Genomic DNA, 25,786 nt, shown 5'->3' on the forward strand with positions numbered 1-25,786 from the left:
CTCCGCCTAAATTCCCCTGGTGGCTCCCTACAGCTTAGAATAAAGTGCGAACACCTGGCTGGTGGGCCCCTGCCCACCTCTCCCACCCCACCTCCCGCCTCTAGCCCACCTGGCTCCCCTGAGCCACACTGACTTCCGTGTCTCTTCTTGAGTACACCAAGCGCGGTCCCACCTCAGGGCCTTTGCACTTCCTCCTCCCTCTGCCTTCAGCTTCCTCCTCCCACTGACTTGCTCTTTGTCTGGTGAACTCCTCTCCTTCAGCATCTCTGGGGAGGGTTCCTCGAATGTCCCCCTCACTGGACTGTCAGCTCTCTGAGGACAGGGCCTGGCCTGTGTGCTGCTGCATCACTGGTGCCTGGAACAGGGCCCCACACGCATAGGGGCTGGGTGCACATGTGCTAGATGCAGCCAGGACTGAGCTGTCGTCACCGGGTGCACAGCTGGAGCCACAGACCTGCCCTTTGCCCAGAGAGACCCAGATGGGAGAGTCACAACTGAGGCCCATCAGGGGCACTCCTTCCCAAGATAGTGGGTCCCACCAGCAGACATCAACCCAGCCTGGGACAAGGCAGACCCTGGTGCCGAAGCAAAGACCCCAAAAACCCACTCTTTTATTTCCCAAGAGGAAAACTCATCTGAATTATACTTTATATATGGCAGTTTATCGTATGTCGGTTACCTCTTGAGAAAACTGTGACATACTCGTGCACTTACCTACTAAATTGGCTGAAATACAAAAGAAAAACCAAAAATAACAAAGTGCTGTCGAGGATGCAGTACAACTTGAACTCTTCCATTCATTGCTGTGGTCCCCACAAAACCTGCACAGGAACGTGCACCACAGCATCTTCGTAAGACGCCCAAAGCAGAAACAAATGTCCATCAGCGGATGGAGGGACAGACAACACGGGGGGTAGCATCAGTGGAACGTTCACGGGACGGGAGAAGCGGTTCTGACACATGCCACAGCGCAGATAAACCTCACAACCGTGCTGCGTGAAAGCGGCCAGGCACGAGAGGACACAGGGGACCCGTACGATCCACTCATATGAGTCCGTATTTGTATGGAAAGTCCACAGAGACAGAAAGCAGATGACTGGTCCCGCGGGGGTGAGGGGAAGAGGAAACGGGCACGGTGCTGAGGGATACGGGTGTCTTTTTCCGGTGATGCAATGCTCTGGAATTAGATAGCGGGGATGGTTACACAGCCTTGCGCACATACTGAAAACCGCTGCGTTGTACCCTGTAGGTGGATGAATTGTCCAGTAAGTGAACTATGTCTCAGGGAAGCCGTTAAAAACACCTGGAGGAACCGATGACCTCACAGCTGCGTGTCCTCAGGAAAGTCCCCCGTGCTTTCTGAGCTTCGTCTCTGCCTCGCTCACTCATCAGACTGGCCTTCTCACGGCCAGTAAACAGCCTGCGCGGTAAATATTTACACGCTCGGTGAATAATGGACCCGCTGGGGCTGGAGAACGGGCCACCCACAGACACAGAGGCTGCGAATGAAGTTAACCACGGGCAGTGCCCAGGGTGGACCCCGAATGACATCCAGACATCATCCCGCTGCCCTCAGGCAAGCGACAGGCGGCCACGGTCATCACCACGTGCGACCGCCTTCATCCCGTGACATCGCCAGGTCTGGAACCTGGCTCTTCAGCATGTGTGTTTCTGTTTAGAAAAATAACAACAAAAACCCCACATGCCCGTCGTGGAAAGTTCAGAGATACATGAGGAAGAGAATTCGAGCCCTGACCGGTTTGGCTCCGTGGATAGAGCGTCGGCCTGCGGCCCCAGGTTCCATTCCAGTCAAGGGCATGTACCTTGGTTGTGGGCACATCCCCAGTAGGGGGTGTGCAGGAGGCAGCTGATCGATGTTTCTCTCTCATCGATGTGTCTAACTCTCTATCCTTCTCCCTTCCTCTCTGTAAAAAATTAATAAAATACTAATATATTAAAAAAGAAGAAGAAGAAGAAGAAGAGAATTCGAACCCCAGCAACCCCGCCATCCACACAGAACCACCACGACCCCGGGCACACATTTCCCTCTCTGTGAGAGCAAAGAGGGGTACAAATAAAGGAGCATTTTAAGAAAATGGCACCATAGGTTTTTTTCAGGCTGCTCTGCTCGCTGCTCCCTTCACCTGTCAGCAGGTGTCGGCACCTTTTGAAGTAAACACGTGAACATCCAGTTTATCCACGAAAGTATCGATTGATTGATTGCAAACTGAAACATGCTCACTGTGGGGAAGCAACAATAATACGGAAGCAGAAAAGATAAAAATGCTATAAGAAGGCAATGCCCTCACCTCAGCCGGTTGTGCAGTGGTTAGAGTGTCGGCCTTCAGACTGAACGGTCCCAGGGTCCATTCCGGTCAAGAGCATGTAGCTCGGTTGCAGGCTTGATCCCTGGCCCTGGTCAGGGTGCATGCAGGAGGCAACCATCGATGTGTCTCTCTCACATCGATGTTTCTCTCTCTCTCTCTCTCTCTCTCTCTCTCTCTCTCTCTCTCTCCCCCTCTCTCTCTCTCTCTCTCACCCCTGCCCCCACGCTAAAAATCAATGGAAAAACATCCTCGGGTGAGGATTAACAACAACAAGGCAATGCCCTCCTCTTCACCAGCACCTCAACCTACCCGCCCCCCCAGACAATCACTATGATCAGGGTACATGTCTTACATGTCCTTCTTTTTTCTTTTTAATATATTTTTATTGATTTCAGAGAGGAAGGGAGAGGGAGAGAGAGAGAAACATCAATGATGAAAGAGAATCATTGATCGGCTGCCTCCTGCACACCCCCTACTGGGGATCGAGCCCACAACCCAGGCATGTGCCCTTGACTGGAATTGAACCTGGGACCCTTCAGTCCACAAGGCCTTCTTTTTTCATTTCTTCCTGTCAACAGATATGCACTGAGTACCCACCACTCGTTTGTTCTTTCATTTGATCCTTCAAGAAATATTTGGGGTGCTTGTCACACGCCAGACACCTTCCTTTCTCTGTCCATGTGCTGCACACGCAATACCTATTTTGAGGACTGTGTTGCCATTTATAACAGCCACAAAGTCCTCAGAGCAGGCCGGGACCCCAGTGAGCACATCCAGTCCCCTCGCGCGGGGCATGTAGGTTGTTTATGGCATTCTGCTCTCTGAGAAGTGCTGGGGGGATGTGTTTATGTGCTTTTTATTTCATTATTGGATCAAAGGTTGAACAAGGTTTACTGATGTGTGAAGTGAGGCCCAGAGAAAGCAGGGACTCACCCAGGGTCGCGGAGTGAGGTAGGGGCGGTTCTCAGATCCACAAAGAAAGGGTCGAGGTCCTCAGGAAAGCCCTTTGCCAGGCTCGGGCATTTCCCTGGGAGTAAAACTAGGTTTCTTTGTGCACCCCACAGAGTAACACATGGGGTTCACTTCTCCTTGTTTCTGCCTTTTCAGCCCCCATGAAAGTGTTTCTTTCAGGCCATCGTGCCAGCTAAATAGAATGGGTTTGGGAGCACCGGCTGCCCTCACCTGAGGCCCTTCCAGCTTGTACCACAGCGGGGTGGTGCACCCAGGACTGCATGGGGAGTCTTCCAGCTCCCCTGTCACCCGGCCCCACTCCAGGCTCCAGGGGGCACAGGATACCAGACCCTGGGGGTCAGCAGGCCAGCTCAGGCCCCAGACTTCCGTGAGGGCGTAAGGAAGGGTGAGGAGACACAAAGAAGCAGAAACATTAGGATTATTCTCTGTGTGGTTCTGGTCAAGTTCTCTACCCTCTGGAGCCTGGAGTCCCCTATTTGGAAAACGGGCATAATAATAGCCAGTGTTTACTGAGGATTTACTCTGCCAGGCCCGAGGCCAAGCAATTTGTAAGGATTCACTCTTTTAATCTGCACAACAACCCTGGGGAGGAGGAGCTACCCTCCGACGAGGAAATGGACTCAGGCTGAGCCCCCGCTTCACGCAGCAGGGAGGCAATGGAGGCGAGGCTAAAGCCCGCACAGTCCGGCTCCAGAACCCGCTCCCACACTCACATTGCCCAGGGCTGTTGTGAAGATTAAATCTGTGCAAACCAGGAAGTGAACCCTCACGAAATGTTTGCTGTCTTTATTACTATTATTATTATTATTATTATTATTATTATTATTATTATTATTATTTGCCCGACTGATGGCTCTTTGCCTCACTGGTCTTTATTTCCTTCAGTTGCTGGAAAATCCAGACAAGACAGTGCCCTGATCCTCTCCCTCACTCTTCCAATCCACGAGTTGCCAAACTTCCCTAAATCTCTGGCTCCACCCTTCCCTCCATCACATGGGCCGGCCACTGGGAGGACTGGGACCTCCCTGCTGGCCTGGCTGCCACACAGCCACCCCAGGGATCTTCCCCAAGAACTAATCCACTCATGTGACCCCCACCCCGACCCCCACCACCACCACCACTCAAACCCTCCCGTGGCTCCCCAGTGCGCTCAGGATAAATCCAAAACTTCCCCTCAGGGCTGCATGGCCCTGGCCCTAATTCCAGCTGACCTCTCCCACTCGGCTGGCTCTCATCCATCTCCCGGCCAGCTCACACAGTACCTTCTGAGGTCAGGGGTCAGAGGAGCTTTTGCCTTTGGCCCTCTTTCTTCCAGGAATCACAGGGGCAAAATTCAGCTCCTCCTCCTCCTCCTCCTCCTCCTCCTCCTCCTCAGGCCACCCTCCAGACTGGCTTCCTGACTCCTCAGGGTTTGGCAGGTGAATGATAAAAAGCTCCCGGAGGCATTCAGGGGCTCTGAGGAAGACTTGGGGCGCCCTTGGCTGTAGCCACCTGTGGTGGGTTGAATTTGTCCCCCAAAAAGATATGCTTCAGTCCCAACTTCCAAAACACGTGAACGTGACCTTATTTGGAAGTAGGGTCTCTGTAGATGTGAGTGAAGATGAGGTCACACTGGGTTAGGGTGGGCCCTGATCCAATCACCGGTGTCCTTATAAGAAGAAGAAAGAACAGGGAGAAATAGGACGCAGAAGAGGGCCCCGTGAAGATGGAGGCGGAGAGCAAACCGATGCAGCTGTGAACCAAGGGACGCCGGGTTACCAGGAGCCACGGAAGCAGCTGGAAGGGGCACGCCGGGATGCTGCCCAAGAGGCACAGCCCGCTAACGCTTGATTCCAGACGTCCAGTCTCCAGAACTGTGAATTAGCTCCTGTTGTCTTAAGCCACCCAGTTTGTGGGATTTTTTATGGCAACCCTAGGAAACTAATACATGACCCCACCGTGGTCACCCCGAGTGGGTTCAGGCCTGGGCGGGAGGGCAGTCTTGCCAGGTGGGTGGCCCTGCCCTCATGGAGCCCCTGGTCTGGAACCTCTCCTGGACTGCAGGGACCACACAGGATATCCTGACCCACCCCGTCCCTCCTGGACTCCCCCCCCCCCCCCATGTCCACACACACCTTTGGCTGCCTACCTGGCTGGTGAAGAACGTGTGGTTTCTAGAAGACTGGTTAAAGGACAACACAGGCCCCTCTCTGTGAGAGGTTGTAGGCAAGCACGTGTAGTAAAGACACAGACTTTGTGGCACTTCAAGTTTAAAAGTTTTAATTACACCCATTGCAATGGTAGAAAAAAAAAAACCACAACAAAATGACAGCAGTAATAAAAGAACTCAGGATTCAAATCCCAGCGCTGCCACTTACTTGCTGTGTGACCTTGGGCGAGTTATTTAACCTCTCTGTGTCTCGGTTTCCTCTTTCTGGACTCAGTTGTGAAGGTTTAATGAGTTCCTCTCTGTGTGGCGCTCAGTGCCGAGTCTGACACCTAGAAGGTGCTCCCTAAGAGTGGTGATCACGCTGTACTGTACTTCCTGGGTTCACACGTACACGCGTTCATCATCCATTCGGCCAAGTTTTACTGAGTGTACGCCTCCTGTGTTCAAGACTTGAGGCACCGGGGACCTGGCAGTCAGCAACACAGGCAGAATTTCCACCCGCATGAAGCTGACATGCCGGTGGGAGAGACAGTCAGCAGAGAAACTGTGAACAGTGAAATATATGGTTTGTTGATGGTGACAAGTGCTATGGAGAAAAACAGGGGCGGGCACTGGAATGCAGGGGACGGGGAAGCCAGCCAAATGGCCCTGGAGGCCCAGTCTTCCTGCAGAAGAGCTGTAAGTGCAAAGGCCCTGAGGTGGCAGAAGGCCCTGGAGCTGGAGGGAGTGAGGGGGATGGGAGAGGGGAAGAGGTAGAGGTGAGGCACCCGTGGGTCAAGGTGAGGGCTTTGGCTTTTCCTGGGAGTGAGATCAGAGCCAGGTGTGCATACGAATATATATGTTTATTTTCTCTAATCCAAAGAGATATTCGCAGCATCACACGGGGGCAGTAAAGGCATTGAGATTAGTGTGTTGATCACATGTCACTTGTGCCTCACATCTAATCTTCTCATGTTTTTCAATGAAAAAATTAATTCACTTAACATGTGTGACATTGACGGTTTGAAAGCAAAAAGGAGCAAGGAGGATCCAATCCCTGCCCACCAGAGTTCCACCCATCCCAGCTCAAGGGACATCCATGAGGAGCTGCCCAGTCACTAATGGGGCCCAGATGTGCCCAGAGGTGGCCCTGGCCCCAGGCCTGCCTGCCCGGACACTTGCACGGTGAGCAGCTTTATGGCCAATTTATTTTCTGGACTCACTTTAAAGAAAGCCCAGGGGAGGATCTCATGGCCCCCCCAGACCCTGCTGCTCCCCATCCCACGTCCCCCACCCCCACAGCTCTGAGGTGCTGTTAGGACAGAGGGAAAGCTCAGAGGAGCAGAAAGCCAACCAGTACAAACAGAAAATCACCACTTGGCAGCCACCAGAGTAATAATTGACTTAGGCAACAATCACCAGTGAGGGCTAACACTCGTGGGTGGAGGTTTGGGGAGTAACGGGGATATTCACATGGTCTCGGAATGTCTCCCCACAAGATACGGATTAGTACAAAAGGGAGAAAGAGGAACTTTACCCAGGCGAAACCGGCATGCACCACCTTAACCAAGCGGTCCACGCTGACATCAGCAGTAATGTTCAAACTAACCTGTGTGCCTCATGACACCTTGCACTAAGACACACCACCTCTGGGATTCTGCCCCAAGTGCACAACCAAACTTAATCTCCAGGAAGCGCTGGGAAAGTCCAATTTGGGGAACATCCTACAAACAGCTGGCCTGAAATCTTCAAAAATGTCAACCTCACCAAAGACCAAGAAAAGCCCTGGCTTATTTGGCTCAGTGGATAGAGCGTCAGCCTGCAGACTGAAGAGTCCTGGGTTCGATCCTGGTCAAGGGCACATGCCCGGCTGCAGGCTAGATCCCCAGCTGGAGGTGTGCAGCAGGCAGCTGATCAGTGATTCTTTCTCATCATTGATGTTTCTAGCTCTCTCTCCCTCTCCCTTCCTCTCTGAGATCAATAAAAATATACTTTAAAAAAAAGGAAGACCAAGAAAAGAGGTGTCTCAGAATAACAGAGTAAAGAGACAGGATAAGTAAATGCAAGCTGTAATGCCGAGTCTCTCCCCACCCCACCCTCCAAAGGACTATGGAGGCATCACTGGGGCAGCTGGAAAAACTTAATGACCGTAATCCATGATTATGGATTAGACATAGCATCGCACCAATGCTAAATTTTCTGATTTTGATTATTGAACTATGGTTATATGAATGTCCTTGTCCTTAAGAAATCTATGCTGCCCCCATGGCGTGGCTCAGTGGTTGAGCATCGACTTATAAACCAGGAGGTCACGGTTCGATTCCCAGTCAAGGCACATGTCTGGGATGCAGGCTCTATCCCCAGTGTGGGGCATGCAGGAGGCAGCCGATCAATGATTCTCTCTCATTGATGTTTCTCTCTCTCTCCCTCTCCTTTTCTCTCTGAAATCAATAAAAATATATATTTTAAAAAGCCCCAGTGGCCGCCCTCTGGGCTGCACTGTGACCCCAACCCCACAGGCTCTGCAGGATCTGGCAGGCCCACTAGCCAACCTGCCCCCCCCCCCCAGCCCCTAGGCCCCTGGTCTTTCTTGGGGTGGGTGGGGGGCGGCTCTTCCTAGCCTCAGCCTTTGCCCTTGCTGCACCCTCCTCTGACTGGAACTTTCTCCTCCTTCAGGTTTCCCCTGGAATGTCAGCCCTTCTCCAGCTCCCTCTCCAGCTCTGGGCCTCCTATCTGAGGGGCCCCACCCGTGGCTCTCCAGCACGTGCTCACTTTAATTCCATCTTGGCACCGTCACTGTAGGAAAGCGGCTTATTTAATCACGTGTTTGTTTTATGTCTCCCAGCTAGAACGTAAGTTCCGTGAGTGCAGGGACTGTCCATCTGTCCGCGGCTGTACCCCCAGGGCCCAGAGCAGGACCTGGCACACACACAGCTCATTAAACCAGAGGGAGGCACCATCATCACCCCATTCTATAGAAGCAGAAACTGAGGGTCCAGGAGGACTGTGCTCCAGGCATCCTGATTGTCAGGGGCATGAGCCCGGCAGACCTGGCCCCCAGGATAGACCCAACTTCCAATGCCAGCCGGGGTTTTCCACCAGGCCCGTCCCTTGGAGTGAAGTCATTTATTCATTCTCCTTCGATGTCAGCACCTACTGTGGGGTGGATGTAAATGGCAGCCTGGGGACCTAGGACACAGTAGGCCTTCAGCAAACTGATGCCCAGCCCCGCAGGGCCCCCAACTCTCTAACTCCCGCCCCCCCTCCCCAACTCTCTAACTTCCCTTCAGGGAGGCCAGCTACAATTTGGCGATTGTTACAGAACTTTTTTTTTTTTCTTTTGGGAGGAAAGCTGCAAGTCATTAAGGGCTGCTCCCGGCCTGCGGGTCACCATTTCCTGTTTAGAAGAAAGAATCATCTCTCCTTTGGAACATGAAGCTCCCCCCACCCCCAGCCTGACTCGGGCTCCGAGCTCTGGGCCTCTGGGCCGCCTGCACGCCTGCTCAGCTCCCCGCAGGAAACTGGCACCTTCAGCACCTTTTGTGCTCAGAAAGGACACTCATTTTCTCTGGCCCCAGGAGGGCCCCGAGGTGAGGTCACCACCACAGCCTGCCAGCCAGGAGTGAATTATCCCAGCACAGGAGGCAAGCTGACTGTCTTCCCGTCCGTCCTGGAGCAGGAAGCTGAATGACCCCTACCCTTTGGCCTGGCTTCTCACCCTCCTGGCTCCAGCCAGACAATTTCCTTGCATCAAAGGCCATTTGGTACCCAGCGGCCAGACGGAGGTGTGGGTCCAACAGGGAGGCCAGCGGGGCCCAGAGCCCTTGGAAACAGGAAGGACATCCTCTGTCCCCTCGTCAGCTGGGAGCAGCCGCCAAGCCCTCTCCCAAGCCCTGCGGTGCTGGGCACAGCCCCCAGCCTGTCGAGTTGATAAGACCCAGGGAGCCAGCTTCGCAGCCTGTAGGCCTGGTCAGCTTCAAAATGGTCAACAGAGAGTAAGCGCCACATGTAGCGTGCAGGAGCCTACACCCCCCACGGTGCCCCCCCACCCCACCCCCCGACCCAGCCACAGGTGCTTCCCCACCTCCACATCACACAGGACACAGGCTCACAGGAAAGCCCATTTGCACAAACAAGGTCCCTGTCAGACCCAGGAGTCCGGAGTCACATGATGTTTAGGACAAGATTTAAGGCTGCGTCAGTATTCTCTGAGCTCCACCAATCCCTCCCCCCCTCACCACCTCCCTAAAGGCCCTTTAAAATACCCGCTTCTCTAGAAAACAAGACTTTCTTACATATAAATTAACCGCTTTATTGAATATCAATAAACTGTACATATAACTATACAAAATGTTTCCTTAGTACAAAATGTTGCTTGCAATATAAATACCAGTGTACCTTTAAAAAAATGTAAACATCTTCCTCCTGGGCCCACCTGTTGGGTCCCTGAAAATAGTTCTGGGAGACACATTGGTTGGGCCGAAGCACCCTATTTGGGCCCCTGACAAGTGACGGCAATTACTCACATTCCCTTTTGAGACGCTGTTAAATTGCCCGTGAAACAGGTGCCACCATGACAAACAGGAGGCTGAAATAGCTGCCCGGGCCTGGGGCTTCCTGGGGTCTAGACATGTCCTTGTGCCAGAGACCGCCCCCCAGGCCCCGTGGACACCCCGGGGGTGGATCGCTGCAGTTACTCACACCTCCTGGAGAGGTGTCCTGAGGGTTTCTGGGGTGGGGAGGAGTGGGGTCCCCTGAGTGGGGTGGGAGCCTCTATCAGTCTGTTGGCTTTTGTCCTGTAGCTCAAAGCAGCTGTATCCAAACAGTTTTGGATACACAAGCTCACACATCAAGGCCAACTCCAGAACGCTCGCTGGGGAGCAGTGGCTGCCAGAAGGGGCCACCCTCCCATTATCCGTCCAAAGAGCCAACCGAGGCCCCCCAAGCAGACACACTGGAAATGGTCCTCAGCGCCCTGTGAAGCTACAACAGCCAAGAGGGGAGCTCAGAAGGGAATTCCACGGCGGTGGGAAGGATGCAGGGGTCCTTCCTTCCAGAGCTGGGGGAGGCCGCTGCAGGGGGAGGGTCTGGAGAGGCAGAAGCAGCCGTGGGGGTCAGCGGGGGCCCCCTGAGCAGCCTGACTCTTCATGTTTGTGGAGCAGGGACATGCGGGAGAAGGTGCGGGAGCACGTCTTGCACTGGTACTTCTTGACATCTGAGTGGGTCTGGAGGTGGGCCCGCAGGTTGGAGCGGTCGGCAAAAGCGCGGTTGCAGTGGGAGCAGGAGAAGGGCTTCTCCCCTGGGGAGAGAAAGCAGGAGGCGGTCAGGAGACTGCTCGGTCTCTGACAACAGCTGAGATTTATCAAGATCCCTACCCACCCACCCCAGCCCTTAGAGCCCTGCTCACCCCAACACTGACGGAGCCCCGTGACCCAGAAAACCAGGCCATCCCGGTGTCCAAAGGCCTGGTGTTGATTGGGAGCCCTGCTGCGTCCCACCCTGTGGCCTGGAGCAAGTCCTCTGGCTCCTGAGCCTCCATTTGCTCCCATGTAACAGGTGCTGTTCACCCCCCACCCACAGGGGGTTGGTACCAGCGAATGTTGAATAATGTGGTCATCCACACAGTGCCGGCAGGAAGTGATGGCAACTGCGTTTACTGAACATTTACTTTGTGCCAGGGACAGTGTAAAACACTTCTCACTCAGTTCTGTCCTTGCCTCCGTTTAGAGAGGAGGACACTGAGGCACAGGGAAGCCCATAGCATATGCAGGACCAGCCAGCAGGAACCACGCAGCCTGACTGAGTCCTTGACTTTGACCCCTCCACAGACGGCCGCTCAGTTAAGGAGGCTGTGGTGGGTGTTCCTTGTCCTGCCTCCTGAATTGGCTTCATCTGGGGATAGAGCATTAAGAGTCGGCCTCAAAGGTCTCCTCGGCCCCCAGTCCACCCCAGATTTGGCTGGGCTCTGGGCCAAACTGAAGCTCATCACACTCAGGGTAATTTCAAGTCTCCTTGCCTGCCCCCCAAGAGGCTACAGAACCCTTTTACCTTAGGACTTGTTTAAAACCCCTCCCCACCTGTGAGCCTCCAGCCACCTGCCTGGATGAGATTGTTTTTGGAAGCCTTATACACTAGGCACACAGTAAGTGCTCAGTAAGCACTTGTACAATGAATAAATTCTGTGAAGACCTCAGAAGCCCCTGACATCAGTCACCCTATCACCTTTGTCATAATTACTGTCGCCACCAAGAGGATGTTATGACAGTGTTATGTTTTGGTTTTTTTTCTTAGGGATGCAGCATTTCCCAAATAAAAAGCCAGAATAGTAACTCATTAAACAAATACTTATAAAGCTCCCACTATGTGCTGGGCACTATTTTCTAAAACTGAATAGTCTTTTCCAAAAAAAATACAATTCTCAAGAACAAAAAAGAAAGAAAAGCAATCAATCAAATGCAATTCTCCTCCCTCCCACTGATAAGCCCCTAGGCCATGGCCCACTAGTTAAATCCCAGTGCTGGAATTCAAGAACAGCAGGGAATGAATGAATTACAGCAGCCTACTGGGTGCCGGGGTATTGTACTGGGCACTGGGAAGAAGGGGTCCAGAAGTCAGATGCCTGAGGCTGACTGTGGGACCTATCCGTTCAAAAGCTGTCTCCTGAAGCAGAAGGGGGGCTACCTAGCCAGAGAATTGGGAAAGGGATGTAATTTGCTCTGCCATTATTGAGCACCCTCTGTATACCAGGCCTGAAGAGTTTGATGATTGCGTTCTACAAGGTCTAAGTCAGCGGTTCTCAACCTGTGGGTCGAGACCCCTTTGGCGATCGAACGACCCTTTCACAGGGGTCGCCTAAGACCATCCTGCATATCAGATATTTACATGACGATTCATAACAGTAGCAACATGACAGTTATGAAGTAGCAACGAAAATAATGTTATGGTTGGGTCACAACATGAGGAGCTGTATTTAAAGGGCCAGAAGGCTGAGAACCGCTGGTCTAAGTGAAGTTCCTCCTCATTCACACACTCCTTTGTGAACAAAGGTTAAGCAAACCTGGCAAATGAGTTGGAGTTCTGTACTCCCCAGGGCGCAGAAAGCCACCTCCCTCTAACCACCTCGGGGAGGTGAAGGAGCCTGGCCCCCGTCTTATAAGCTGTGTCTCGAGAAAGTAACTTCCTTCTCTGTGCCTCCGTTTCCTCGTCTGTAAGGTGGGGATTATGGCATCTCCCTCCTAAGGTAGTTGATGGAATTACTGTGTTAACACCGGTGAAGGGAGCCCCGAGCACTGACTTCCACACAGCAAGTGCTCAATGAACACTTTCAACGCTAAGTGTGCCTAGACGTAAGCCTGAACAAAGGGGAAGGAGGTCTGGTGGAGGTTTGTGTGCAAGCAGGAGGCACAGACCTCCACCCCTCACTGATCCCCCCCAGACGCCTTTATGGTGCTCCTGGCGAGTGTGAAATCAGCACCAGGCTGGCAGGGACAAAGGCTGCCAAGGGGGACACTGTACATGCGATACTCCCCGGATTAAAGGGGCCTGACACGCTGTGGGCCAGCAGCTGCGGCCCAGAACAGGTGCTGGGCACTGATGCCCTATGCACCTGCTCTACCCCGCCAGCCCCACCCACCAGGGCCACCATTAAGGCACACAATGGGTGTCAATGAGGATGGCCATGGTGAATTTCAACAAGCTTTCTGTCTGAGCCGTGCCTTTACATTAAAATAATGTCTCATGAGAGGAGAGAGGAGGGCCAGGGTGGCTCCAACTCACCTCAAATGGAGCCCCATCAGCTGGCAGGCACCCAGGACAGAGGCCAGGGAGTTGGACTGGTGCATGTTAAAATCAGGACCCTTGGTGCACAGAGTAAGAGAAATGGGTAGCCGTAGTCTGCAAGCCGGGGAGAATGCCAGGGTCACTTTCTGGGAGTGCTAACGACACCAATAATGCCTGCAAACTGTCTTCCTCACAAACCACCCCACTGACCCTCGGGGCTCCGAGATCGGTCCCTGCCTGGGCCAGGAAATGCCAGAACTGAGTCTCCAACCAGAACGTTTGACCCCAAAGCTGATACTATGACCCTTGAACCTTCTCCCTCAACAGTCACTCCCAAAAGAGCAGCCCCAAACATGGCAGCCTCCATCATTCAAGTTCTGAAAAGTGGCTACCTTTTGCCCATTCTCTAGAAAGTTAAAGGACAGAAAGGGCTCCATCTCACAATTTTCTACACATTAAGTATTTTTGAAATACCAAGACATAATCGTGTTTTCTGCCAGCAAAGGTGTTCCCGGGTCTGCATACTAGGATTGAATTGATCTACTCCAAGGTGTGGGTGGGGAGAGCCATCCTGATAGCTTATTATAAAGTGATTAGAGCCCCTGAATCTTGATGGCCACCTTATAAAACACCCTCGTAACCCACCCTATAAGATTATTCAATCACACTCTTGAGGTTCAGAGAGGTTAAATCACCTGCTTAAGGTCACACAGCATGGAAGCAGAACAAATACCAACTACCCATTTTTGTGCAAGCGGATCATGTAACAAACACATTTCAGGTGCTTTCTGTATTTTCTTTCATTTAACCCACACAGAACCTTCCCCCCACCCCTGATATACCCCCGCCCCAGGTATCTTATGCTCAATTAACAGATGAGAAAACTGAGGCTCAGAGTAAAACATCAGCAGCCCAAGGTTTGAGAAAGTTCTCCAAGCGGCATTCAGAGCCAGGTGGGGGGCCTCTAACAACATCCTGTCTGGCTGAGGTGGGGGTGGGCTGGAGAGGGTGGTGCAGGGAGGGCCCCTTCACACCTGGCTCCAACAGCAAGGTGTTGGTGGCACCTTTCCCACATCGAGCGCTAACCCATTTGGCTGAGAAACTGAGATTGCAGAGGTACTTGTCAAGTTATCCCCTTAACCCATCTGCTTCGCTGATGAACGAAGACATTTTTCTTCCAAACATTTCAGAGAGCCAGGCCCCGGAACTCTGGAGCTAAAGTCCTAAGACTCGGTGTCTACAGTCTGAAGTGGACAGCAAGCCCAGTCTCACAAGAGCTGGTAAAGAAGGCAGAGGGGGCAGTGAGACGGGCACTCACCGGTGTGGGTCCGGACGTGGCCCTGCAGCAGCCAGGGCCTGGAGAAGGCCTTCCCGCAGGTGCCACAGACGCAGGGCAGGGTGTGGCTTCGGATGTGCATCTTGAGGGCACCCAGGCTGACGTATTCCTTGTTGCAGTATTTGCAGTTGAAGGCCTTGCGAGACTGGGGGTCCTTGGCCCCTGAGAGCCCGGACAGCTGCTTGGGCAATGGGCCCAAGCCCGGGAAGGCAGCGTAACCGTCGGCCTCCAGGGAAGAGGCTGAGGTGGAGGAGAAGGAGGACGGGGCTGGCGAGGGTGGGCTGGGAGGCTGGGAGCCTTTCCCACTGTCCTCGTCCGACAGCGAGGTCAGCTCAACCACCTTGGGGATCTCCCGGGGTAGAAGGGAGGCCCAGCCAACCGGCTGGGCTTGTGGTGCCAGGAGAGAGTCCCAGATGAGCGTGGGCAGCGAGGCCGTGGGGTTGAGGACCTCCGGAGGCGGGATGGCCGCCAGCAGGTGGGCCTGGTCGTAGGGCTGTTGGAAGGTGAACTCTGTGAAGAGACGGAGACAAAGGTAGGGTCGGGCATTAGATCAGTCAGTCGGTCAACAAACATCGGCCTGCTAGGGGCCAGGGGTAGAATGGGGCTGACACGTAATATTTTAGGTTCTTGCCTCACTCAGATCCTGGTTCTCCCACCTCTGCCTCCACATCTTAAAAAGGATCCCCTTTCCCAGCCCCAACTCATGGGGGCAATTCCCTCTGGAATTCCCAGCACCCCAACCACCCCAGCTGAGGCACCACCCATGTCCCACTCCCTCTCCCCATACACATCTCCCCGCCCCCCCCCCCCCGCCCCCGTCCCCTTTATCCCTAAATCCTCCGGATTCCGGACTCTCCCCAGCCCTGGGCAGTGTTTCTCCCTAAGAAGTGGCTCTCATTTCTCACTCGCTGGCTTCCTCTGCTTCTTGGCAGCTAGGACCTGCCCTCAAACCCAGACCGTCGCCCTCGGAAGGCCCTCCCCCAACCGCCCGGATCCACCTGCCGCGGGCTCCGCATGCCCCTGGCCTCGCAGGTCCCCGCGCCGACTCCTTTGACTCGCTTATGGCCCCTCGTCCTTTCCCCCAGGTCCGCCCCCCTAAAAAGCCCCCCAAACCCTCCCCAACGGGGCCTCCGTTCACTCACCTGGAGAAGAGTCGTGCAGCTCGCTGTAGTTGGGCCTCCGGCGGGTGCAGGCAGACTTCCTGACGAGGAAAGAGCGCGGCATGGTGGCCGAAGCAAGCCGGGGTCACCGGGCCGCACTGGCGTCGTAAGGACACTCCCCCGCGAGGCCGAGCCGCTGCGCTGTGAGCGAAGGGGAGCTTCCAACTCCTTTAAGACTCAGCAACGGGGCGGGGCCACGACAGCCCCCGCCCCCTTTGTCACCTCTGAGCCAATCGAGGAGCAGCTTTACCGGAGGCCACGCCCCAAGCAGGTGCGCGAGGGGCTGGCGGGGCTCGCGCCGCGTGGCGCTGAAAGCCGGGCGGGGGCTGTTCCAACGTCGTGCAGTGGGAGCTGCACTGACCGCCCGGCGGCGAGCGGCTGGGGGGCGGGGCGGGGCGCAGGGATTCCCCCAGGCGTGAAGGGACCCCTTTCCGGACCCCGCGCCCTGTCCAGCTCAGCGCTACACGGTCGGCCGCCTCTGGCGCCCCCTGGCGTCCCGCACGGAGGACCGGGGCACCTGCCGTTCCGTAACCGCCTGGGCCCCCAGCTTGGGGAGAGGGCGGAAATTTCCTCGGCCCGGCTGGCACTTCGCACAGAGCATGGGGTAGACGAGGAACAATACACATTTCAACGGAGGAGGCGAGGAAGCGGACATCCTCACGTAGCTTTTTTGCAAAGCTATCTGGCATCATTGAGCAAAATGCATTCGTTCCTTCGCTTAGTAAATGTTGACTGAGCGCCCACTATGGGCCAGGCACTGGTCCAGGAGCTGGGGATTCAGCCCTGAACAAAACACTCGCGCTCTCTAACGAAGACTAGCTGGCTCCCCGTCCCGTGGGGGAGACAGACGGAGTAAACAGACGATTACAATGCAAAGGAAAGTGTGCTTTGATGGGGGTGGGGGGAGACTACAGGGCGCTGTGATAGTCAAGAGGCAGGTCACCTGATAGGGGATCCAGGACAGTTTCCCAGAAGAAATGCAGAAATGCTGAGGGGAAAGGCCCGAGGTAAGAATCAGTAACCACCGCAGAGCCATTGAGAGCAGCTCCAGGGGTGGGGGTGGGGTGGGTAGGCCGGGAGGGGTCAGATCAGCTGGGCCTCCAGGGTCTAGAGGAGTTTGAACTTTGCCCCAAGGACACTGGGGAGCCAAGGAAGGATTTTCAGCTGCGGAAGGTCCTGCTTAGGTTTCATGGAGAAAGATCTCTCTGGGCAGGTGGGAGAGAGGAGGGAAATGTGGTGCCCAGGCAGGTCTCCTCATCTGGAGGTCACCAGTCCTGTGTGTCTAAAGGACCTAAAACTGGGCTCCACAGGAGGCACGGCCTGATCCCAGGTGGTGTGGGCCCAGGGGAGGGGCAGCTGTACCCTCACCCACAGCTCTCCTGTGAGCCCACTGACTCCAGAAGGGGCTATGCCAGGCCTGGGGTAGGGGTTGGGGCCTAACTTGGTTCCACCTGTGAATCAAGGACTATGAAAACCTGCAAGTCCCTCCACTCCCCACCTAGAATGAAGGCAGGAACGACCGTCTGTTTGGGCCATAGGTACTAGGGATAACATCTGTGTGCAAAACAGTCATCCTTACCCTGTTCTAGTGGGTGAGCCCAGGGTAGGGTGGGCCATAGTCATTATGAAGAACACACTCTCTCCTATGTCTATGTATAGTTTCAGCCATGATTCTTCCTCCACATGCAGCCAGAGGGAGTGAGGCCATGTTGTCCCTCTGCTCCCCCTCCCATGTTCCTGGCTCACCCAGAGTAAAAGCCAAAGTCCTCACCACAGCCCTCCGCCCTGATCTCACCTCTGCTGACCTTGTCTGGAGCCCCTCTCCCCCTCCCCATGCGCAGTGATCCCCCGCCCACTTCCTTTCTGTTCCTCACATCTCAGCCCTGGCCCCGCACCGGGCCTTGGCACCTGCTCTTCATCCTCCCTGCCCCCCAGATCTCTCTTCCCCCAGATCCTCACCTGGCTGGCTCCTTTGCAGTCTCTGTTTCAGCATTAATTTCACCAACTGCTCAGCCTCATTAGTAATGAAAGGAATGCAAATTAAAACCACACTGAGATGCGATTTCTCACCCATCAGCAGGACAAAAAGTTAAAATTTGGTCCATATCAAGTGCTGATGAGGCTGTGAGGACAGTGGGGCCTTGTCCCATGCTGGGGGAGCATCTGGGTGCAGCCACTTTGGAAAACTTTGGCATTAGCTAGCAACAGGTGACTTTGCTCCTCCCAGCAATTCTCCCAAGTCAACTGCATCCCAGGGTTCTCAGCCCAGACTGCCCAGGCCTGCACCCCACCCCCACAGTCATAGTATGTAATCCGAATGATAGGGATGGGGTCTCTAGTATTCGCCATTTATTTATTTATTTTAAATTCCTCACCCAAGGATATTTTTCCATTGATTTTTAGATCCCTGACCTGGGCCCGGGATCCAGCCTGCAACTGAGGTATGTGCCCTAGAGGAATCCAACCAGAGACCATTGGGTCTGAAGGCCAATGCTCTAACCACTGAGAAAAACTGGCTGGGGGCTGTATTCGCATTTTAAAAAACTCCCCAGGGGCCCTGGCCAGGGTGGCTCAGTGGTGGAGTTGTAAATTGGTACAGCCACTATGGAAAACAGTAGGGAGGTTCCTCAAAATATGTTTAAAAAACTGTATGACTCAACAATTCCACTTCTAGGTATTTATCTCAAAAAATCGAAAACACTAATTCGAAAAGATATATGCATCTCTCTCTGTTCATCAAAGCATTACTTAACAAGAGCCAACATATGGGTAGGTGTCCACTGATAGATAAATGGATAAAGATGTGGTGCATATAGAACTAGTACAATGGAATATTACTTGGCCTTTAAAAAAATGAAATCTTGCTATTTGTGACAACATGGATAGACCTAGAGGGTAGTATGCTAAGTGAAGTAAGTCAGACAGAGAAAGACAAATACCATATGATTTCACTTAAATGTGGAATCTAAAAAGCAAAATAAAAAAACAAAACAGAAACTCATAGATCAGAAGAACAAAGTGATGGTTGCAAGATGGAAGGGGAAGAAGGGATGGGCAAAAAAAGTGAAAGGGATTAAGAAGTACAAATTTCCAGTTATAAAAAGTCATGGGGATTTACGTCATAGGGAATATAGTCAATAATATTGTAATGGCTATGTACGATGACAGATGGGTACTAGAGTTACTGGGGTGATAACTTTGCAAGGTATATAAATGTCTAATCACTATGTTTTAGACCTGAAAGTAAAATAATATTATATATCAACTATAATTAAAAAGTAAGTTTTTAAAAAAGAAAGAAAAAAAAGCACTAATGGCCCCAGCCTGTTTTGCTAAATGGTTAGAGCATCGACCCACAGACTGAAGGGTTGCTGGTTGGATTCCAGTCAAGGGCACATACCTCAGTTGCAGGCTCAATCCAGTAGAGACTCGTATAGGAGGCAAACAATTGATGGATATGTTTCTTTCACATTGATGTTTCTCTCTTTTTGTCTCTTCCCCCTCCCTTCCCCTCTCTCTAAAAAAAAATCAATGGAAAAAAAATATCCTGGGGTGAGGATTAACAAAGAAGCATAATGGAGGAATAGAAGGAAAAACCCATCACATTCTACACTTTAAATATTACAATTTTATGTTTCAATATACCTCATTAAAGCTAAAAGAAAAAATCAAGTCATAGACAAATGCATACAGTTAGTTGGATTTACATAAGGTTCAAAAGCAGGCAAACTAGCCCTGGCCAGTATCACTCAATGGTTAGAGCTTTGGCCCCAGCTCTGAGGTCATCGGTTGGATTCTCAGTCAACAGCAGGTACCTGGGTTGCAGGTTCAATCCCTAACCCTGGTCTGGGTGCGCGTGGGAGGCAATCAATTGATGTGTCTCTCTCACATTGATATTTCTTTCCCTCCCTCCCTACCTTCCAATCTCGCTAAAAAATCAGTGGAAAAAATACTCTCCAGTGAGGATTAACAAAAAACAAACAAAAGCAGGCAAATGAAACCCTATAGTGTACACGGATGTGTATGGAGGTGGTAGAACTACAAAGAAAAGTGAGGAAGTGTGGAGAGTGGACAGCTGGGGGAGGAGGCTTCCGGAGTTCTTGGTCATGTTCTGTTTCTTTTTTTAAAATATATTTTTATTGATTTCAGAGAGGAAGGAACAGGGAGAGATAGAAACATCAATGATGACAGAGAATCATTGATCGGCTGCCTCCTGCACACCCTGCACTGGGGATCATATGCCCTGACCAGGAATCCAACCGTGACCTTCTGGCTCATAGGTCAAGGCTCAACCACTGGGCCACCTGGCCCCGCTATGTTCTGTTTCTTACATGCAGAAAGAACTTTGTTGTTTCCCCAGGTAGGGATTTTCCCCTAAAGTTAGGGAGAGAATAAAACCCCTTAACTAAGTGTCAGGCAGGTAATTAATCACTTTAACTACGAACAATCATGGTTAAGCTACATAATCTTTACTCCCTGGAATGGAGATAAGAAACACCCTAACCTTTGGAATACAGATTGATAGGATTGGAATCAACTGGTATAAATACAGATGTAACAAGACAACAGGACACAAAACCTAGACACAGAACCTACACAGAACCTAGAGACAGAAGAATTTCGCTGGAGAGAACATGGCAAAAGATCCTGGACAGAAACTGGCCACAGAACCTAGAGACAGAACCTAGCGAGAGAACCTGGCTGAAGAACCTAGAAACAGAACCTGGCTACAGAACCTGGATAGAACATGGCAAGAGAACCTGACTAGAACCTGGTGACTGAACCTGACAAAAGAACCTGGACAGAACCTGGCTGGAGAACCTAGCGAGGGAACATGGCTATAGAACCTGGTTGGAGAACCTGGAGAACCTGGCTGGAGAACCTAGCAAGAGAACATGGACACAGAACTTGGCTAGAGATCCTGGCTAGGCTGCTGATCAACTGAACGCTGTCTCCGTGTCATTCCTTCTTCGCGGCCTCCATCCACACCTTTGGGAACCCCTGGACCTGCTGGGGTTGGACCCCAGCACCTGCCTTGACCACCAATCCTGGCCAAAGTAGGATCCCGCCGCCCCCAACACCACTTTTTTATCCAATTGCCCTCTTCAGTTTTCCTCAAAGAACTTAGTAGGGGCTCAATCTGGTACTTGGTGGATGACTGATTACCGGCTCTACCTCCTCCTGGGTCACCCTGGGCGAGTTACTAGCCTCCCTGAGCCTCAGTTTCCTCAACTGTAAAGGGTGGGTGACTGGCATCTCCGGGAGCTGCCGGGATGGGTGAGGGCCGGCTCCACCGCCTCCGCCTCTCCATGGCCCTCAGGCACCTGCGCCTGCGGGAGGTGTATTCTGGGATCTGGGCTGTCCCCTCCCTTCGGATTCAATTGCCCCGCCGTCCCTCCTCCTGGCCAGTCTTCGCCCCCTCCCTCCCTCGGGTGGGCCGTAGAGGCTACGAGGCGGAAAGGGGCTGTGGGCGAGGCCCTGGGACCTCAGGGAAAGGAGAGACCACGCCGGGGTGTCAGATCCTCCCGGAAATGGGCGGCCTCCGCCCCGGGCTGCGGGGGACCCGCCAGCCCCCATCTTCCTCCCCGCCCCTAGCCCCGGGGCGCTGTCCTCCTGCGCCCTCTGCTGGCCGACGCGCTCCCTGCGACCGTCTCTGGGCTGTCGCGGGGGCCGAGCACGGTTTGGGAAATAGCTAATGTGACTAGGAAAGGCCTCTGAGAGGAAGACACATTTGACTACAGCCCTGCATCGTCCACAGGTGTCCATCCCCCAAAAGTAAAACAATACTGGGGGGCTCAGTTGGAACATGGGCTAGTACACCAAACGCTGTTGGCTCCATCCGGTCAAGGTGCTTACAGCAACCCATCGATGTTTCTCTCTCTAAACTTCCTCTCTCGCTCTCTCTCCAATCAAAACATTTCATCAGGTGAGGATTTTTTTTTAAAAAGTAAAAATAACTGGAAAATGTGACTTACTACCAACCAACCAGAAAAGAAAGTCGCACTCCATCCCCAGATCTCCATGTTCCTCCCCAAAGGCAACTATATTTACCAGTGTGTGTCTTGTATGGTCTTTCAGAGACGGTCTTTATGGAGACAAGGAGATCGATAGTATATATATATATTAGTATGCATATCCCTTCGTTATGTAACACAAGTGGGACCCCACACACTTAACTATACCTTGCTTTTTCCTCCCCAGGTCCAGCATCCAATGCCTTGAAAAGTGTTCCATATCATTAACACGGCTATCTCTTGCAGGACTGCAGACTTCCATTGTATGGATTATACCTTAATCACACAATTTATCTAACAAGGGGACTGGTGGTGGGCACTTAGATTAGATTAAAATTGTCTGCCACTACAAACAAGGTGGCAGTTTCAATGAAATATCTTGTACACACATCTTTTACTCCTGATCAAAGGTGTGTTACATAAAATGTTGATAGATTTGTCCAAATGTCTTCCCGAAAGGTTACACTAAATTACACTTTCACCAGCTGGGAGGTGAGGGCCCCTCGAGAAGCCGGGCAGGGGCAGGGTATTATCTGTTTTCTCTCTGCTTATCTGATGAGGGAAAGTGAGATCTCACCGTTACAATTTGCATTTCACATGAGTGGGATGGAGCATTTGTTTTTTGGTTTTTTACATATCCAAAGCCTTTTCTGTCTCTGTCTCTCTACCTTCTAAACCACACCTTTGTGTCCTTTGGTCACCAAGTTGATGAATTAAGAGCTCTTAGGCTAACTGGCCCTGCTGATTAGATTAGATCATTAATCAGTGAGTCAATCAATCAGAGTCGGTGTTAATCTTCACTGGGAAGAATACATTGTCTATGGAGAGTTCAATGAATGATGAGTCAACCTCCACCTTTATCTTTGATTTAAAAAACAAAAACCTTTTGAGCGTCTCACACTTGCCTGAAAACAAACAGTGATTCAGCCTTGGGCCTGACCCAACAGGCCCCTGTGAAGCAATCCAAGTCGCCCTCCCAGGATCCCAGTGTCCTTCAGGGGAAGTTTCCCGGGCCAAGTCTGTTGGGTGTGGTCCAGAGTTGGGGGCTCCCAAGAAAAGATGTATATAGAAGCCCTTTCACTCCGTTCGCTGAGCACCTGCTCTGTGCCAGGTTCTTGCCCTCGAGCCCACATGGGAACCAGTTAATAAATGACAGTGCAGTCCTATTACCCACCTGTCACACAGGAGAAAGCTCTGTATCTAATAGGTGTGGAATCATGTCAAGACATTAAGTGGTGCCCTAGCTGGTTTGGCTCAGTGGATAGAGCATCGGCCTATGGACTGAAGGGTCCCGGGTTCCATTCCAGTCAAAGGCACATCAACGTGTGCAGGCCAATCAATGATTCTGTCTCATCATTGATGTTTCTGTCTCTCCCTCTCCCTTTCTCTCTGAAATCAATAAAAATATATTTTTTAAAAAAGATATTAAGTGGTAAAGAGCAAAGTGCAGAACAGCATGTACAATGTGATACTGTTTGCAGAGAAAGAGAGCAAAGTATGTAGATATTTCTGAGAGACAGAAACCAAACTGGTTGTCTCTGAGGAAGGGGATCTGAGTGGGCAGGAGCGGGAGGGAGCGGGAGGGAGAGTTACTACATGCCCTTTCCCGTGTCTTACATTTTTAAAAATTTGCAGGTATTTACCTCATTAATTTTAATAGCATAGCAAAGTTGTCCATCATAGAGGACTTGTTAAATACATAACAGTCCAATCAGTGGAATGTTTTGCAGCTGTTAAAATGTTGAAATTCAGCCCTGGATGGTTGCTCAGTGGTTAGAGCATTAGCCCTGCACCAAAGGGTCTCGGGTTCAATTCCTGGTCAAGGGTATGTATCTGGGTTGCAGGTTCCATCCCGGGCCCCAGTCAGGGTGTGTGTGGGAGGCAACCAATCAATGTCTCTCTCTCATATCAATATTTCTCTCTCCCCCTCTCCCCACCCCCCTTCCACTCTCTCTAAAAATCAATGGTCCTCAGGTGGGGATTAACAACCAAAAAAAAAAAAAAAAAAAAGCCAAAGCCTGTCTATGTCCACATCAACCCTCCAGGTTACCATCTCTCATTGGAAAAGCCAGCCTTCACTGTGGCCACAGGATGCCTGCAGGACCTGGCCCCCTGTGGCCTCTCTGAGCTCACCCAGCCCTGGAGGCTCCAGCCACGGTGGACCCCACCCAACGCTCCAGCCCCAGCGACTTTGCAGGGGGTGTCTCCTTTCCTGAATGTCCTTGTCCCACCTGTCCCATCCCACTCCCTAGCCCTCCTCCTTGTTTAATCTTTCTCCCCAGCACGGGCCACAGTGTGACAGTAACAGTGAATGTTTTCCTTATTTTGCTGGTTGCCCTTTAGACCAGAGTTTAGCAAACTACAGCCCTGGGCCCAAATCTGACCTGTGGGTTTTGTATGGCTCTTGAGCCAAGAATGGCTTTTACAGATGAACATTTGCAATTGATTTGAGATTAGGACACGAATTTGGAGACCCAATGACAGGGAACTATTAATCTTCAAAAGAGAATTCCATACTCATTCATAGATCTGTAGTACAAAAAAAGAAAAATTATATTTAAATACTATTGTATTTTCAATTTTGTCCATCAAAAAATTGTGGACATTTGTTTTCTCTTGTTATATAAGTTCCTACATACCATCCTCACTGTGGAGGCCCCAAAAACCTAAATATCCACTCTTTGCTCTAGAGCCCTGGGAGAAACTGTCCCTCTTGTTTACTGCTGTGACTTGAGCATCCAACACAGGGCCTGGTTTATAGTAGGTTCTCAATAAATATTAGCTGAATGAATGGCTGAATGAATGGACTTTTAAGTGAAAAAAAAAGTCAAGTGAGCAGAATATCTAATAGGCTGCCCTTTGTGCAGAATCAAATAAATAAGTTAATATCCACCGTGTAAGCCCAGACTGGCTGTCGAAGGAGAAGAATCTGGTCCTTCTGAGGAAGGGAGGAGACAGGGGTGGGCGGAGCTTTCTTTTTCTCCAAACCCTTTTTGAAGGGTGGGAATGTTTTACTTCAGATACATGTGTTGCCATTTTTTTAAAATGTGTTGCCATTTTTAATAAAAAGCCCAACCACAAAACCCAGGCAGATATTGACTGCCTCTGAGAGTCGGTTTCCTCATGCGGCCGGCCAGTGGGGTAGTAAGTAGGGTGACCGACTGTCCTGGTTCGCCCAGATCTGAAGGCGTTCTGAGACCGTCCCGGCAACCAGAACAAGGTGGGCACAGGGTTAAAGGAAGTTGTCCTCACCTAGAGGGTGGCAGGTGGATGTGTGAGGGCCGAGGGGCTCTGAAACCAGTCTCTCCCCACCTGCTGGCTTGGCATCACCCCAGGAGGTCCACTGGCACCCCAGGGCTGAGACAGGGTGTTGGGATCTCCCTGAGGTGCAGGGAGCATCTTCCCCAGCTAATCTCCCAGCATCTGCCACCAGGAGCTCACAGCACAGTATCTTTCAGACTGTGTCGCAAACTAATTGGGCCTGGGCTGCCTCGCCCTAGGCCCGGACTGATAGCACCCTGTTATCTCCATCTTCCTGGCAGAAGTCTGAACCTGTCTCCAGGAAAAGCCCCCGGGGCCTCTGCTCTCAGCACCCACCAGTCACACCTCTAGACTTTTGTGTGGGAGACAAAGGCAAGGAGGGGAAAGTGTCAGCAAACCATTTTCTTAGGTCAAAGTTAGCTTTCGATTTTGGACATAAAATAAAACCCCAACCCGACTCGAGGCACCATATAAGTGGGGCTCATCTCCCCCACTCTCACCCTTGCTGGTCTGCTCCAGCCTCGAGGGCCTTCTATCTGCCCCCTGTTCACAAAGGTTCTTTCCCATAGCATTGCCTTTGTCCTTGCTGTTCCCTCTGCCCAAAACACCCTTCCCCAGAAGTTTCCTAGAGCTTATCTCAGTTCCAACTTCATCAGAGATGCTAATGTCAATGTCTTCCTTTCCCCTCTAGATCACATTGGCCCCTTTGATCCCCACAGCCAGCCCTGCCCAGCAGGCAATTGTACAGATGAGGAAAGCAAGGCCCCGAGAGGTGAGGTACTAACATACTCAAGTCACAGTGAGCAAGT

The 25,786-nt window shown here is 52.0% G+C and overlaps 1 protein-coding gene across 1 annotated transcript; it reads right to left on the minus strand.

Moving 5' to 3' along the window:
• Positions 1 to 9,714: 9,714 nt before the first annotated feature.
• On the minus strand, positions 9,715 to 15,863 carry SNAI1 (snail family transcriptional repressor 1). Its single transcript, XM_059705330.1, has 3 exons — positions 15,685 to 15,863; positions 14,525 to 15,052; positions 9,715 to 10,726 (listed from the first exon to the last, which is right to left on the minus strand). The coding sequence occupies exons 1-3, from the start codon at positions 15,764 to 15,766 to the stop codon at positions 10,542 to 10,544; spliced, it is 795 nt and encodes a 264-aa protein (XP_059561313.1). The 5' UTR covers positions 15,767 to 15,863; the 3' UTR covers positions 9,715 to 10,541.
• Positions 15,864 to 25,786: the final 9,923 nt, after the last annotated feature.

Source organism: Myotis daubentonii, chromosome 8 (assembly GCF_963259705.1).
Source record: "Myotis daubentonii chromosome 8, mMyoDau2.1, whole genome shotgun sequence".
In the NCBI taxonomy this organism is placed as follows: Eukaryota; Metazoa; Chordata; class Mammalia; order Chiroptera; family Vespertilionidae; genus Myotis; species Myotis daubentonii.

Coding starts and splice junctions, on each gene's coding strand:
- SNAI1 (XM_059705330.1), bottom strand. CDS start 15,766: ATGCCGCGCTCTTTCCTCGTCAGGAAGTCTGCCTGCACCCGCCGGAGG. Junction 15,053..15,684: donor GCTGCACGACTCTTCTCCAG/GTGAGTGAACGG, acceptor GTCTCTTCACAG/AGTTCACCTTCCAACAGCCC. Junction 10,727..14,524: donor CCACGTCCGGACCCACACCG/GTGAGTGCCCGT, acceptor TTCTCTCCCCAG/GGGAGAAGCCCTTCTCCTGC.